The sequence below is a fragment of the Hippopotamus amphibius genome, chromosome 2 (genome assembly GCF_030028045.1).
Source record: "Hippopotamus amphibius kiboko isolate mHipAmp2 chromosome 2, mHipAmp2.hap2, whole genome shotgun sequence".
In the NCBI taxonomy this organism is placed as follows: Eukaryota; Metazoa; Chordata; class Mammalia; order Artiodactyla; family Hippopotamidae; genus Hippopotamus; species Hippopotamus amphibius.
The window spans coordinates 230,367,434-230,385,076 of NC_080187.1; the positions used below are offsets into that span (position 1 = coordinate 230,367,434).

The 17,643-nt window shown below is 37.4% G+C and overlaps 1 protein-coding gene across 3 annotated transcripts in view; it reads right to left on the minus strand.

Moving 5' to 3' along the window:
* Positions 1–17,643, minus strand: part of FERMT2 (FERM domain containing kindlin 2) — a 77,528-nt gene that overhangs the window by 19,846 nt on the left and 40,039 nt on the right. For 2 of the 3 annotated variants that reach the window (XM_057723943.1, XM_057723942.1), the window contains exons 4-7: positions 15,681–15,815; positions 1,659–1,691; positions 1,099–1,324; positions 561–663 (exon numbers count right to left, since the gene is read on the minus strand). In XM_057723943.1, coding sequence (XP_057579926.1) covers positions 561–663; positions 1,099–1,324; positions 1,659–1,691; positions 15,681–15,815 — 497 coding nt within the window. The remainder of the gene's footprint in view (positions 1–560; positions 664–1,098; positions 1,325–1,658; positions 1,692–15,680; positions 15,816–17,643) is intronic. The other variant, XM_057723944.1, reaches the window with a different exon arrangement.

Genomic DNA, 17,643 nt, shown 5'->3' on the forward strand with positions numbered 1-17,643 from the left:
TGTGCCATGTGTGTTTTTGGGGAAAACACTCCAGAGCTTTACAGCAACTTTAAATCTTATCAGAAAAGCAAAGTACTTCAGTAGCACCTATGATGCCAACCATCTGACAGCAAAAACATATTACAATGTTTGGCTATTAAACTGAGAGAAATACAAACTTAAAAAGAATTTTTTGAAGCAACATCTTCTGGGATATATAATTAGAAACCTGAAAGTAACTGAATAGGTAATCTTTCAGAAACCTTCTTTTACTTAAAGCACAGTTGAAGAGAGATGTTAAAAAAATCCACATTAACTTCACCAATGCTATAGCACCTAACTAATGTCTTTAAAATAAAAATCAGCCAAAAATTCAATCATTTTAAAGAGAAAAGGGTTTATTTGTGCTTCCAACCTACTAAAACAATAGACTTCTCTAAAATACAAGTGCCTTTGTTCAAAGCTTTGGGTTTTTAATATTATTCAAGACTTACTATATATATCCAAACAATTCCTTACCCCAACAACTTTAAAAAAACAAACAAAAAGGAACAAAAGAGATCCCTCTAAACCCTCGGTACCTTTGGATTCAAATCAAAAAAGCTGTAATACTTGAATCGGAGCAGCAAGGCCTCATTTTCCTTCACATCTTGTTCCATGAGAGATCTTGAGGAATCAAGCCACCTGGACAAGTTAACAAAAGCAGTGGAACAGAGCAAGACAGAGTTAATTCTACCTTTATGTGGATAAAGAAATTCTTAAATTGTATCTATACTTTAAAACTTACCCTTGGTTGGGAGGGATAAATTAGGAGTTTGGGATTAATATATACACACTACTATTTATAAAATAGATAACCAACAATGACCTACTGTATAGCACAGGGCACTATACTCAATATTTTGTAATAACCTATTAAGGGAAGAGAATCTGAAGAAGAAAATATATGTACACACACACACACATATATGCATATATGTATAACTGGACTGCTGTGCTGTACAACTGAAACTAACACGATACTGTAAATCAACCATGCTTCAGTAAAAAACAAAACAAAAAAATAATTATGAAGTAATTGATAAAGAGAAACAAAACAAAACAAAACACAACACTTACCCTTGGTTGATTTTTGCTTTGTCAAGAAGGGCTTGAGGCTTGAACATTTTCGCCAAGATTTCTGGTGATGTTATTGGCTGACTAACAGCAAGTATACCAGGGTTGCCTTCTGACAAGGCACTGTCACCGAACCAAGCAGAAGTCGGTGACAAAGGGCTTCCGTCATGAGCATCGTAGGTGGGGGTCATCGTTTTACTGTAGAGCCCTGGGCTTGAATATATACTTCCTAATACATAACACGAAGAACAGACAGTAAGTATGAAGCACAGTTATCTCAGTTTTCAGTAATACATGCTATAAAAATATAAAGCACACTGTGAAACACAAGCTTCATTCTGGAAGAGAAAGCTTTAGTACATTATTTTACCTGTCCTAAAAACATGTGAAATTAACTTTACTTGAATAATGTTAAGAACGTGTATAACAATAACATCAAAAAATATAATTAAGTGTGGAAGTTCTAGGGAGAAAATCAGCTCAAGAGAGTTAGAATATAAGTTAAGGATATTGCTGAAGCAGACAGACCAACACTTTTGCTTTTTAATTGTGCCGAGGCTCACCTTTCAGAGGGCCAATGTAAAGAACATCAGTGCCTATAGAAAAGGAAAGAAAGGAATTCAGAAGGTAAAGGAAAGGCAACAATAGAAGACAGAAACCAAGAATGAAAATGAAAAGAAAATGGGAAAAGGAAAACATAGATTTTTCCTAATTGTGAATCATAAACTGAAGTAAATATTTCAAGTGAATTTAAGAGTAAAGAACCTTAGAAGCCATAACCTAAGTAAAACAAGTTTTTGTTCAATTCATAACAATGAAGTTGTGCTCTAGTCATGTGTTTAGTGACAAACATGTACATTTATTGCCCCTTGAATCACCATACCCTGTTTGAAGACAGCTCAATGTAACAATAAATTCACATAAATTAAGAGAATCATTTTATGTTGTTTTCTTGGTGAATAGCTGAACTGGCTGCAACAGATTTACAAATAAAATATTAAAGCAAAGGGATATATAAATTTTGCCCTAGAAAGAGGCTATCATAGGTGCATTTTATAATTAAACCCCTGAAGCTGCACAGATATTGCCTTTTTAATCTTCTGCTTTCTCAGTGTTAAAGGGCTAGGCATATAGTAGAGGCTACATTAAAAAAAAATGTTGAATCAGTCCACTGAGGATCTATCCTCTGTCACTTAAACTACAAAAATTAAGGAGTTGGATTAAATTAAGAAAAAAAAATTCAGAATGACATTAAGTAAAAGCATGTCCTCTTTAAAGTTATAACAATATATTTTATCCTGTAGTCATAATTTTTTAAAAACAAAATGTGTAAATGGGTGTCACATTGTTAATGGAATGGCTGTTTTCCTTACATAATTTAGGAGTATGCTTAGGAATTTCTCTCCTTTCATCTCTAAAGGATATGCTGCCCCCAAACACACAATGATAGGAACAATCACCTATGAAAAAGTGGTGGTAATGCCAGAGATTTTTGAACTTGTCAAGACAGAACACAAAGTTTAAAAAAAAAAAAAATCTCTTGCCACAGGGTACCTGATTTCATACCCCAAATGTGTTCTCCCAATGGATACTAATAAGTACTTTGTAGAATGTGAACATTGTTAAATAAGCAACAAAAAAGCTGTGCGCGCTCCTTTTTAGCCTTTAAGAAAGAACACTGGGATATTTAGCTGTACCTTTAAAAGCAAGAACCTTCAACTACAAAGGCATCTTGTGAAAGAGTTACTTATTAAAAGGGCTGAAAACATTACTCCAGCCCAGCTGGGCAAAGAATAATTCTGCTATAGAGAGTACGCATGTAAATAAGGTGTGGGGGAAAAAATTACCTTCTAGGCAGAATCTTCTCATTGTTTATTTCAAAGAGCTAGCAAACCAATCTTTTACTAAACATGTCAAAATACTGAAAATTCAGTCCTGGTACAATGAGCTTTAATAACTATTCAGATCTGAGTAAAGTTGGAACTGATTTAGAAATTTCTTTATGAAGTTTCTAGAACAGAAAATATATCCCCTACATTACACAACGTTTAACAGAATCGGTCACCCAGTCAATTCCCTTCCCTCTTATTTACCTACACTTTGTATAATCTACACTTCATATCTGATCATTTCATTTTTCTCACTTGTTCTTTTTTGTTAGGCAAGCTACAGTAATAACATTTAGTGTTCCCATTTTAAAGGAGCAAACCGAGGCACAGAGAAGTTAATACACTTGTCCAATGTCAAGAGCTGTTAAGTTGCAGAGCCAAGCTATAAATCAGCAGTCTGACTGCAGCTAAATACACTGCCACCCAGGTACCCTAACTTATTTAAGCCATTCCTAATTGGTGTGCATTTATTCATTTTAGAGTTTTATTACTGATGTCACCACTGCTATTGCAAACAGCTATGTTCCAATAAACATTTTTGTACTTATTTCCCAATTCTAGCAGCATTGCTGGGTCAGAGGATATGTGTGTTTTAAATTCCTTTTAAGTCCCAGTTCAGTGATAATCCCAACCAGCATGTACTCCTGATTGCCCAATTTAAACCATATTTGAAGCAGATAACTAATATAGGGTAAGATGAAGTAGCATATGTACTCAGCAACAAAATACGAGTTTGCTGAACAACATGGAATGATAACTTAAAAGTTATAAGGACGAGAAATAAAGACGTCAATAAGCACTAGAGTCTTGGGGCTACCTCCTATAGAAACTAAAAACCCAATATAACCTAACACCTCCTAAGAGTACCCCTATATTTTAATACAGTAGAACCTGCCCCATAACTTATTATACTCACATATATCCTTTAAAAAAAAAATACTGACGTACTTAATACACTTAAGAAATTTTTCCATCAAAATACCTAGCTCATACCGTTACAGATAAATTAAAATATATAAAGTAATTATAAAAGTATTAAAAGGAAATACAGAAAAATTTCTACAATATTTGTGAAGATTTTCTTAAGAGTGAAAACCCAGAACTATAAAATAAATAACATATTTGACTACATAAAAATCTGAAACTTTAGTATAGTAAAAAACACCACAAAGAAACTGAAAAACAAAATGCTAGTATAGGGAAAATGCTTGTCACAGCAAAAGATTAGTACCACGAAAACAAAAACACAGATAAAGGAAAATGAACAAAGCCCATGATTCGAAAATTAAGAGAAGAAATAGGACTAATAAATATATGAAATATTATTCAACTATTATTCACACTCAGTGTTTATCAGGGATATAAAAATAAAGTAATTCCGAGCCACTTGTCACACTGGCAAACATTTGTAAAGATTTATAACATTTAGTATGAGGCAGAAGGTAGGAAAAGGGGCATTTTCATACTGTTGATGGGAGTACAAAACCGCTGCCTTTGTAACTCTTTCTGGAGTAGAGTCAACCCTTGAATAATAAGGGTTTGAACTCCGTGGTTCCACTTGTACGTGGATTTTTTTCAACAGTAAATACTACAGTACTACACGCTCTGTGGTTGGTCGAGCCTGTGAAAGTGGAGCCTTGGGCATGGAGGGCTGGCCACGGGTTATACGGGGATTTTCAATTTCGAAGATGGTCGACCTCTCAACCCCCGCATTGTTCGAGGGTCAACTGTATGTTTGAATTCTGGGGAAACATTTTGGAGTATATTTGACAGAAAAATTAGATACTACATAGCTAGAGAAACAGTTAAATAGTTTTTCTACATGGAAAAATTTGATACCATATACATAGAAGTAGGGAGAAACATACTGTTCAATGAAAAATCTCATATTGCAGAACAGTATATAATATGTATGTCTCTCATTAATGATATAAAACCAAAACTAGACATGCGAGTAGACAGAAAACATATAGAAAAGACACTGACGAGCTGTACTCCAGCTGTTTACACCACCGTTATTTACACACAGCAATTAAGAAATGGCTCCTTCTCAACAGGGAGAACCAAGAGAATAAACTGAGGTCAGGTTTTCACCTTCCGTTTAGTACATTTTCTGTACTACGTTACTTTTAGTTTTTATACTGAGGCTGTCTTAATGTATAGCTTTTGTAATTAAAAAATGATATGAGGTCTCTTAGTATGTATCACTGAGTGAAAAAAACACAACTTACAAATGTGTGTATAACACAAGCCCACTTTCATCATTAAAAACAAAAACAAAATTCTGTAATATCTGAATTTTTACTATGAGCATGCATTACTTTTATGCTTATTTATTTTTTTGGCCACATTATGCAGCTTGCAGGACCTCAGTTCCCCAACCAGGGACTGAACCCAGGCCACAGCAGTTAATGCCCAGAATCCTAACCACTAGGCCACCAGGGAACTCCCATTACTTTTAAAATTAAAGAACAGTTTTTTAAAAAATGTTTTGATGTTTAAAACAGCCAAGAAGTTAAGTATCGATTACTTCCTTTATTACTTTAGGATTCAGACATTTCCTTTGTCTAACTGCCTGAAAGATTTCTTAGAAAAGTTTCTAATGGAGTAATTTTCTATTTCTTTTTACATAATAAATCCTGAAATTAGTAATTTGTAAGTCAGCACTATACAGTAAAGTTAATTCTTGCTTGGAAAAACTGATTCCCCCAGACATGGGATGAGGCTACTTCAAATGGTTCCCTCCTCATAGGTGCTTGGAGATTAGACATTTATCAATACCTAGTTACAGCTGGGAAGCCGCAAAGCACTCAAAAGAGTGTGTCACCTGAGTGTTACAACCTGTGAGCAAGGTATTTAAAAACACATAGAATTCTGTCATAATTCTGTGTAAGAATTTGACGAAAGCCTGAGAATCATTAATTCACTCATGATCCTTTACCTCTTGAAACATTACTTTTAAAAAAAGCTTTGTTGGGACTTCCCTGGTGGCGCTGTGGTTGAGAATCCGCCTGCCACTGCAGGGGATTGATCCCTGGTCTGGGAGGATCCCATGTGTCAAGGAGCAACTAAGCCGGTGCACCACAACTACTGAGCCTGTGCTCTAGAGTCCGCGAGCCACAATTATTGAGCCCATGTGCCACAACTACTGAAGCCCATGTACCACAAAAAGAGCTGCCGCAACTAGAGAAAGCCCACGCGCAGCAATGATGACCCAACACAGCCAATAAATTAATTAAAAAGAAGTTTTGTTGAAGTATGATTTACACACCAATATTTTATCAAATGTTCCTATAAGAATTCACAAAATATTTAAGTGTTACAGTTGGAGAGACGATGTCACATAATGGTTAGAAACACGAGTGCTGGAGCCAGACCAATCTGGATTTGAAATCCCAGCTGTGTCCCTAATTAGCTTTGTGACCTTGGGCAAATCACTTAACCCTTGTGATGTTCTTTCCTTGTAAGTAAAATGGGCATGATGCTACCAAAATCATAGGTGTTTTGTGATAAAATGAAAGATAACATATGTATTAAAGAATAATGATCATGTACTGAATATACGCACACGTGTGTGTAACTGTTCACCACGCTCACACTGAGCTGCTCACAACTCAGGCAGCCGTGGGCACTCGCGGAACTGAGCCTGTCTCCTCCTCACCGAAATGAGAGTTGCACCCACTCCCTACCACGCCCCGCAGCACAGGAATACCTGCGAAGCACTGAGCAGAGCGTCTGACACCCTGAAGACGTGGTAAGCTGAAATACGCGGACCTGCTGCTATTTATTATGGACACAGCATGCAACTGGTCATATTTCTCAGCATTTGGTCCAATAACTGACCAACAGGACTGAGAAACCATAAAAGCAGGCAAACTAGATATTTAACGTTTCCTTTAAAAATTAATCACATTACTTTCCACATGTGTATGGGACGTCCTCTCTACAATCAGTCCTCTACATGTCACTATTTTTGTGTACTTTCTCAGCATTCGCATCAACTCCTCAAATGTTTTTAATTAAATTGCTTGGGTGTAGACAAATAAAACCTATTAAAAAAAAAATTCCCTCACTGAAAAAAGAGTCACTTCACAGACACAAAAGAGCACACACAGTGTATGATTCCATTCATATGAGGTTCAAGAACTAGCAACACTATTCTCCGGCGAAAGAGACAAACAGTGGTTATTTGGGAGAAAGCATGCAAGAGGCCTTCTGGTATCATGCTATACGCCGTCAGTTCTGGGTGGTTACAGAGTGTTTACATCTGCAATTTAAAATCTGTTCGTTTTACTGTATGTAGCACCTCAATTTAAAATAAGGAAGAAAGGAAACCCACAGTTACTCACTCTAACAGATCTGCAGCTTTCCCTAGTCTTAACTCATTATGTTTTGTCTTCTAATTGCCTTTTCTTAAAGCACTATATAAAAGCTCTCACTTGCAATTCTAAGACCAATCCTGCCTGATTTCAACCCCTCTAAAATCATCCCATAAATATACTTTTCTATGTAGGTTCTTCGTCTTAAGAATTAAATGAGTTTCCATTTAAACTAACAAATAACTGAAAACAGCGACTGTGTTTACTGTCAGATGCCTTCATCTATATAAACCATCAAGTCTAAATCAGATTTTAACCTTATTCTAATGACATTTTTTTATTCTCTTTCACCTCCTTAATCTGTAGGCTTCAATCACTATTCTTTCCCCTCATTCCCTACTCCACATTTTACTGTAATTAAATTTGATACTTTTTCTAGAATAATGATGTGTTCATTTTCCTCAGCCAGACATCTAATACCCTTCCAGTGTGATCCACAAGTTTCTTGACAGTCTCCCCCGGGAATTGGCTCAAATGGTTTATTTACACATCTTGTACTTTTCTTTTGCCAGACAGTTCTTTGTTAATATCATTCTTTCTACTTGGATTGCCTTTTCTTCCCATCAAAATCCTAGCCATTGGAATCCTAGCTAATTCACAAACATACTTCCCGTACCCCAAAACTGAATATACCCTATTTGGAATTGTCTTCTCTTCTGAATTCTTATAACATTATTTTCTACAACATTCATTTAACATTTACGTATTACCTCCCTAAATACAGTAACTGTGTTTCAAATAGCCTATGAACTACTTAGGAGTAAGGACTATCTTATTTCTTGGTGTCTCCCAAATGCAATCAGTGCATGAGCAGTGACGTAAATTACAAGCATGTGACCTCAGACACTCCTGGCCTTGCGGTGCCATAACAGAGCCTCCTCATCCTTACATGTGAGCAATGACCAGATCCGCTTCAATGCCTTGTGGTGAGGGCTCAGTGGCACTCCATGGGTCAGGTGTGTGACACAGCTCTGGGCGTATCTAACATTCATTACCATCACCACCCCAGAACTTAAAACCCAGGAATGAACTGAATTAGTAAAATGAGTGTACTTATTTCCTTCTGGGATCTATCCTAAGAAATGAATTTGTAAATGCGTGGCTAATGGAAACACGGGAAACTAATTTCCCGGGACTAAAGAACCATGTAATCTAATTAATTAGTCATCTAGCTTCTCAAGACACTGCCTACCTTCCTACTGGATGCTATATACTTAACTTAGGTCCTGGTAACAAAAGGGTAAGGAAGAGTCTCTTCAGGGCTTCCCTGGTGGTGCAGTGGTTAAGAATCCGCCTGCCAATGCAAGAGACACAGGTTCCATCCCTGCTCCAGGAAGATCCCACATGCTGCGGAGCAAATAAGCCTGTGCGCCACAACTACTGAGCCTGCGCTCTAGAGCCCACGAGCCACAACTACTGAGCCCACACACCTAGAGCCCGTGCTCCGCAACAAGAGAAGCCATCACAATGAGGAGCCTGCGCACCACAAAGAGTAGCCCCCGCTCACTTCAACTAGAGAAAGCCCCTGTGCAGCAACGAAGACCCAACACAGGAAAGAAGGAAGGGAGGAAGGGAGGAAGGAAGGAAGGAAGGAAGGGGAAGAATCAAGATGGTAGAGTAGGAGGCCATGCGCTCACTCCCTCTTGCAAGAGCACCGGAATTACAACTAACTGCTGAACAATCATCGACAGAAAGACACTGGAATTCACCAAAAAAACTCCACATCCAGAGACAAAGGAGAAGCCGCAATGAGACAGACATCCACAGGAATGGGGAAAATGGAGACTCCACTCTTGGAGGGCACACAAACAAGTGTGCTCACCAGGACCCAGGGGGAAGGAGCAGTGACCCCAGAGAACACAGAACAAGACCTACCTGCTGGTGTTGAGGGTTGCCTGCAGAGGTGGGGGGCAGCTGTGGCTCACCGAGGAGACAGGGGCACTGGCGGCAGGGGTTCTGGGAAGTGCTCATTGGCGTGAGCCCTTCCAGAGTCCACCATTAGCTCCACCAAAGAGCCTGTAAGCTCCAGTGCTGGGCTGCCTCAGGCCAAAGGACCACCAGGGTGGGAACACAGCCCCACATATTGGCAGACAAGCAGATTAAAGTGTCACTGAGCTCCACCAACCAAATTGGATTAAAGTTTTATTGAGTTCCGCCCACCCAGCCCTACCCACCATCAGTCCCTCCCATCAGGAAGCACCCACAAGCCTCCTAGATAGCTTCCGCCACAAGAGGGCAGACAGCAGAATCAAGCAATATCAGCAGTATTTCGTCTTGTGGAAGTGAAACTCACAGCCACAGAAAGACAGAGAAAATGAAAAGGCAAAAGACTTTGTACCAGATGAAGGGACAAGATAAAACACCAGAAAAACAACTAAATGAAGAGGAGATAGGCACTCTTCCGGAAAAAGAATTCAAAATAATGATGGTGAAGATGATCCAGGACTTTGAAAAAAGACTGGATGCAAAGATCAAAAAATTGCAAGAAAAGTTTACCAAAGACCTAGAAGAATTAAAGAGCAAACAAACAGAGATATGCAACACAATAACTGAAATGAAAATACACTAGAAGGAACCAATAGCAGATTAACTGAGGCAGAAGGGTGAATAAGTGACCTGGAAGACAGAATGGTAATAATCACTGATGCAGAAAAGAATAAAGAAAAAAGAATGAAAAGAACTGAAGACAGCCTAAAAGACCTCTGGGACAATGTTAAATGCATCAACATTAGCATTATAGGGGTCCCAGAAGGAGCAGAGAGAGAGAAAGGATCCGAGAAAATACTGGAAGAGATTATAGTTGAAAACTTCCCTAACATGGGAAAGGAAATAGCTACCCAAGTCCAGGAGACACAGAGAGTCCCAGGCAGGATAAACCCAAGGAGAAACACACCAAGACGTATAGTAATCAAACTGACAAAAATTAAAGACAGAAAAGTCATTGAAAGCAACAAGGGAAAAATGACAACATACAAGGGAACTCCCATCAGGATACCAGCTGACTTCTCAGCAGAAACTCTGCAAGCCAGAAGGGAGTGACACGATATATTTCAAGTGATGAAAGGGAAGAACCTACAACCAAGAATACTCTACCCAGCAAGGATCTCATTCAGATTCGACAGAGAAATCAAAAGCTTTACAGACAAGCAACAGCTAAGAGAATTCTGTACCACCAAACCAGCCCTACAACAAATGCTAAAGGAACTTCTCTAAGCAGGAAACATGAGAGAAGAAAAGGACCTACAAAAACAAAAACAAAACAATTAAGAAAATGGTAATACGAACATACATACCGATAATTACCTTGATTGTAAATGGACTAAATGCTCCAACCAAAAGACACAGACTGGCTGAATGGATACAAAAACAAGACCCATATATATGCTGTCTACAAGAGACCCACTTCAGACCTAGGGACACATACAGACTGAAAGTGAGGGGATGGAAAAAGATATTCCATGCAAATGAAAATCAGAAGAAAGCTGGAGTAGCGATACTCATATCAGATAAAATAGACTTTAAAGTAAAAAACGTTACAAGAGACAAGGAAGGACACTACATAAGGATCGAGGGATCAATCCAAGAAGAAGAGAAAACAATTATAAATATATATGCACCCAATATAGGAGCACCTCAATACATACGGCAAATGCCTACAACTATGAAAGAGGAAATCGACAGGAACACAATCATAGTGGGGGACTTTAACACCCCACTTACACCAATGGACAGATCATCCACACAGAAAATTAATAAGGAAACACAAGCTTTAAATGACACAATAAATCACCTTGATTTAATAGATATCTATATGACATTACATCCGTAAACAGCAGATTACACATTCTTCTCCAGTGCACATGGAACATTCTCCAGGATAGATCACATTTTGGGTCATAAATCAAGCCTTGGTAAATTCAAGAAAATTGAAATCACATCAAGCATCTTTTCCAACCACAATGCTATGAGATTAGAAATCAATTACAGGAAAAAAACTGTAAAAACACAAACACATGAAGGCTAAACAATACGCTACTAAATAACCAAGAGTTCACTGAAGAAATCAAAGAGGAAATCAAAAAATACCTAGAGACAAATGACAATGAAAACACAACGATCCAAAATCTATGGGATGCAGCAAAGGCAGTTCTAAGAGGGAAGTTTATAGCGATACAATCCTACCTCAAGAATCAAGAAAAATCCCAAATAAACAATCTAGCCCCACACCTAAAGAAACTAGAGAAAGAAGAGCAAACAAAACCCAGTTAGTAGACGGAGAGAAATCATAAAGATCAGAGCAGGAATAAATGAAATAGAGACAAAGAAAACAATAGCAAAGATCAATAAAACTAAAAGCTGGTTCTTTGAGAAGATACATAAAATCAATAAACCTCTAGCAAGACTCATCAAGAAAAACAGGGAGAGGACTCAAATCAATAAAATTAGAAATGAAACAGGAGAAGTTACAACAGACACCACAGAAATAAAAAGCACCATAAGAGACTACTACAAGCAACTATATGCCAATAAAATGGACAACCTGGATGAAATGGACAGATTCTTAGAAAGGTATAACCTTCCAAGACTGAATGAGGAAGACATAGAAAATATGAACAGACCAATCACAAGGAATGAAATTGAAAGTGTGATGAAAAATCTCCCAACAAACAAAAGTCCAGGACCAGATGGATTCACAGGTGAATTTTATCAAACATTCAGAGAAGAGCTAACACCCATCCTTCTCAAACTCTTCCATAACATTGCAGAGGAAGGAACACTCCCAAACTCATTTTATGAAGCCACTATCACATTGATACCAAAACCAAAGATACTACAAAGAAAGAAAACTACAGACCAATATCACTGATGAATTTAGATGCAAAAATCCTCAACAAAATACTAGCCAACAGAATCCAACAACACATTAAAGCGATCATACCCCATGATCAATTGGGGTTTATCCCTGGAATGCAAGGATTCTTCAATATACGCAAATCAATCAATGTGCTACTCCATATTAACAAATTGAAGTATAAAAACCACATGATCATCTCAATAGATGCAGAAAAAGCTTTTGACAAAATTCAACACCCATTTATGATACAAACTCTCCAGAAGGTGGGCAAAGAGGAAACCTACCTCAACATAAGAAAGGCCATATATGACAAACACACAGCAAACATCATTCTCAATGGGGAAACACTGGAAGCATTCCCTCTAAGATCAGGAACAAGACAAGGATGTCCACTCTTGCCACTACTATTCAACATAGTTTTGGAAGTCCTTGCCACAGCAATCAGAGAAGAAAAAGAAATCAAAGGAATCCAAATTGGAAAAGAAGTCAAACTGTCACCGTTTGCAGATGACATGATACTATACACAGAAAATCCTAAAGATGCCACCAGAAAACTACCTGAGCTAATCAATGAATTTGGTGAAGTTGCAGGATATAAAATTAACACACAGAAATCTCTTGCATTTCTATACACTAACAATGAAAGATCAGAAAGAGAAATTAAGGAAACAATCCCATTCACCATGGCAACAAAAAGAATCAAATACCTAGAAATAAACCTCACCAAGGAGGTAAAAGATCTTTACTCAGAAACTATAAGACACTCATGAAAGAAATCAAAGACGACACAAACAGATGGAGGGACATACCATGTTCTTGTATTGGAAGAATCAACATTGTGAAAATTAGTATATTACTGAGAGCAATTTACAGATTCAATGCAATCCCGATCAAGTTACCGATGGCATTTTTCACAGAACTAGAACAAGAAATTTTACGATTTGTATGGAAATGCAAAAGACCCCGAATAGCCAAAGCAATCTTGAGAAGGAAAGACAGAGTTGGTGGAATCAGGCTTCTTGACTTCAGGCTATACTACAAGGCTACAGTGATCAAGACAGTATGGTACTGGCATAAAGAGAGAAATACAGATCAATGGAACAGGATAGAAAGCCCAGAGATAAACTATGGTCACCTAATCTATGACAAAAGAGGCAAAGATATACAGTGGAGAAAAGGCAGCCTCTTCAATAAGTGGTGCTGGGAAAACTGGACAGCTACACGTAAAAGAATGAAATTAGAAAACTTTAACACCATACAGAAAAATAACCTCAAAATGGATTAAAGACCTAAATGTAAGGCCAGACACTATAAAACTCCTAGAGGAAAACATAGGAAGAACACTCTTTGATGTAAATATCAGCAAGATCTTTTTTGATCCACCCCCTAGAATAATGGAAATAAAAACAAAAGTAAATAAGTGGGACCTAAGGAAACTTCAAAGCTTCTGCACAGCAGAGGCAACTATAAGCAATATGAAAAGACATCCCTCAGAATGGGAGAAAATATTTGGAAACGAATCAACAGACAAAGGATTAATCTCCAAAATAGATAAACAGTTCACACAGCTCATCTCAAAAAAACAAACAACCCGATAAAACAATGGGCAGAAGACCTAAATAGGCATTTCTCCAAAGAAGACATACGGATGGCCAAGAGGCACATGAAAAGCTGCTCAACATCACTCATTATTAGAGAAATGCACATCACAACTACAATGAGGTACCACCACACACCGGTTACAATGGGCATCATCAGAAAATCAACAAACAGTAAATGCTGGAGAGGGTGTGGAGAAAAGGGAACCCTCTTGCACTGCTGGTGGGAATGTAAATTGATACAGCCACTGTGGAGAACAGTATGGAGGGTCCTTGCAAAACTAAAAATAGAACTACCATATGACCCAGCAATCCCACTCCTGGGCATATACCCAGAGAACACCATAATTCAAAAAGACACATGCACTCCAATGTTCACTGCAGCACTATTTACAATAGCCAGGACATGGAAGCAACCTAAATGTCCATCAACAAATGAATGGATAAAGAAGATGTGGTATATATATGCAATGGAATATTACTCAGCTGTAAAAAGCAATGAAACTGGGACATTTGTAGAGACACGGATGGACGTAGAGACTGTCATACAGAGTGAAGTGAGTCAGAAAGAGGAAAACAAATGTTGTATATTAACACATATATGTGGACTATAGAAAAATGGTACAAATCAACCGGTTTGCAAGGCAGAAATAGAGACACAGATGTAGAGAGCAAACATATGGACACCAAGTGGGGAAAGCAGGGAGGGTTGGGGGGGAATGAATTGGCAGATTAGGATACCAAATTGTACACTATAAATATATGCAGTTTATTGTAAAAAAAAAAAAAAAAAAAAAAGAAATTGTACAAGATGAGCTCAGAATGCCATGTTATACTGGATAGCAGGGAAGTTACAAAAAACAAAACAAAACAAATAAAAAAATTACCAGGGTATGCCAAAAAGATTCTGGGGTCAACTAAAGAACCCCGCCTTGGGTACAAATGGGAACAATCTGAGCATCAATAAAGATAATAACTACAATGAGAGAGAGAGAGAGAGAGAGAGAGAGAGAGAGAGAAAGAAAGAAAGAAAGAAAGAAAGAAAGAAAGAAAGAAAGAAAGAAAGAAAGAAAAAGAAAAAGAAAGAAAGAAAGTAAGTCTCTTCATGCAGGGGCTCACAATTATAGGGGAGAACATGTAGTGTTAACACCCAACACAGGAAAGGCTGGTGACTTATGACAGAGGGATACCTAAGAAAGCTTCTTAAAAGAGCAACACCTTAAAGGAAGAAGAGAGGCACTAAGAGACCAGCCTATGCAAAGCATAGGGAAGGTTTTGACCAACCTGATAAAAGTAATTTAGTCTTAACTAAATAGTGGTAGTTTTCACAAAATACTCCAAAAATGGAACTAAATGCTAAAAACCTGTCCATCTTCCACAAAGAAAAGAACTGAGGCCAGTTAAGGTACTGTCTTCTTCTGACTCTTCCTGAGCAGAGAACCAGCTTTTCCTCTCATCGGTACAGCTATTAACGCCTGACATGATGGTCTGCGCGTGACAGACTCTGATGATGAGCTCGAGGCCGAGGGGAAGATGCCGAGGGAGAGCGCTCTTTAGCTTGACCACCCTCCTGACCTACACAGTCCATTTATCCCCACGTCAAACACACACACGGAGACCTACTATATAGCACAGGGAACTGTACTCAATATTTTTAAATAACTTATAAGCAAAAAGAATATGAAAAAGAACATATATATTCTTTTTCTGATTTACACACCCACATGTGCTATAAATGAACCACTGTGCTGTACACCTGAAACTAACACAACATTGTACATCAGCTGTACTTCACTTAAACACACACACGGAGGCATACAGTCCATGGTTCTCACACTGAGCCCGTGCTTACTCAACGCCTCACCTGATCCAGGAGTGATAAGAGGCCCCTCCAATTCAAGTGCCTCATCTTCAGACTGGTCATCTAGCTTTTTCTTTTTTTTCTTTGTTGGATCTCTGGGTTTTTTCAATAGAGAAAGCTCTTCAGGGTGTCTGATATCTGTTAAAATTTTTAAAAAAAACAACATTATTTTACTAGCATAACGGAAAATTTAAGCACATTACACTTGCTGAATCTATTAATCCATTTCAAGAAAAGGATTTGTAATTTCCTTTTGTACGTGTTGTGTGCATGCGTTTTGCTGGATACTAATGCCTGCAAAAGACTGGAGTATGACGCTTTTAAAAACAATATACTGAAGCACTCTTAATTCCTAACTACCTAGTAAATGTAGTTATCTCAAAGTGGAAAGTTAGTAATCTACTAGGATACACAAATAAAATATTAGAACTCATATATCTTTTAATCCAAAACTATAAGAAATTAAGGTTTATACTATATGGTAGCCCTCTTTCATTCTGTATCTCATAAGTTACACTAGGTATGTGAAGTAAATGTAAAGAAAATATTTTCACATCATTACCAAATCTCAAAATTTTAATCATCTCAAACTTTTCTACCTTAATATCGAATGGCTACAAGTTTCTGTGTTTATTCACTTGCATGTGAAGAACCTGATGAGAAGCAAAATGGTTACAGGAAAGTAACAAAAAGAATTAAAAATGACAAATAATTATACATATTATATTACACACTATATATTATATACCATGTCAATGAATTGCAAGAATGGTTAAGAAGTCAGTTCCTCCAAAACTGAGCTAAATATTCAATGGAATTCTAATCAAAATTCCAGCTTACTCTTTTGAACAAGTTGATTATAGAATTGTTCTCATTTCCTTATAAACTTTATAAAAGTCAAAGCAATTTTTAAAAAGAATAAAGTTGGAAGACTTAAACCACCTGATTTTAAGACATCATAAAACTACAGGAATTAAAACAGTACAACTACTGGCTAAATAATAAGACTATATATAAATGAATGGAATAGAAGAGAGGACCCAGAAACAAACCCGGATACAGGCAGCCATTTATTTTGGACAAAGGCAATTCAAGGGAAAAGGGAAATCTGTTCAACAGACAGTGCTAAACGAGAGAGTCATATATTTTTTCAAAAAGAACATTAGACCTCACCTAACACAATATGCAAAAATTAATTCTAAATGTATCATAGACCTAAAAGAAAATTTAAGTAGACAAAGATTTCTTAGGACACTCACACCCCCCACAAAAAAACTGCCTTTTACTACAAGAAACCACCACCACCACCACCACCACCACCACCACCACCCTGCTCTTTGAAAGATACTGTTGAGAAAACAAAAGGCAAGCTACATATTGGGACAAAATATTCACAGAATATATTATGTATATCTGACAAAGAAGTTGTATCCAAAATAAATAAGGAACTCATACAACTCAATAATAAGCAGACCAGTGGGCTAAAGATTTGGACAAGCACCTCACCAAAGAATACATAAGGATAGCCAAGAAGCATATGCAAAGGTGCTCTACAATTCAGGTCAGGGAACTGCAGATTAAAACCACAAGACACGTATATACCCATCCGAGTGCTCAACATTAATAAGACTAATAATTCCCAGTGTTGGTGAGGATGTGGAGGAAATGGAACTCTCATAAGCAGCTGTCGGGAATGTGAAATGAGAATTGTTTAAAGCACTTTGGCAGTTCCTTATAAAGGTAAACATACACAACTCAGACACTCCACTCCTAGTTATTTACTTAAGAAAATGAAAAGCATATTTGTAATAGCTTTACTCACAAAAGCCAAAACTGGAAATAACCCAGCTGGATAAACAAAATGTGGTATTTTCATATTAGTGGAATACTACTCTTACAATGTAACACAACTCATCAGTAATAAGAAACTAATTGATACATGCAACAACCTGAATATATCTCAAAA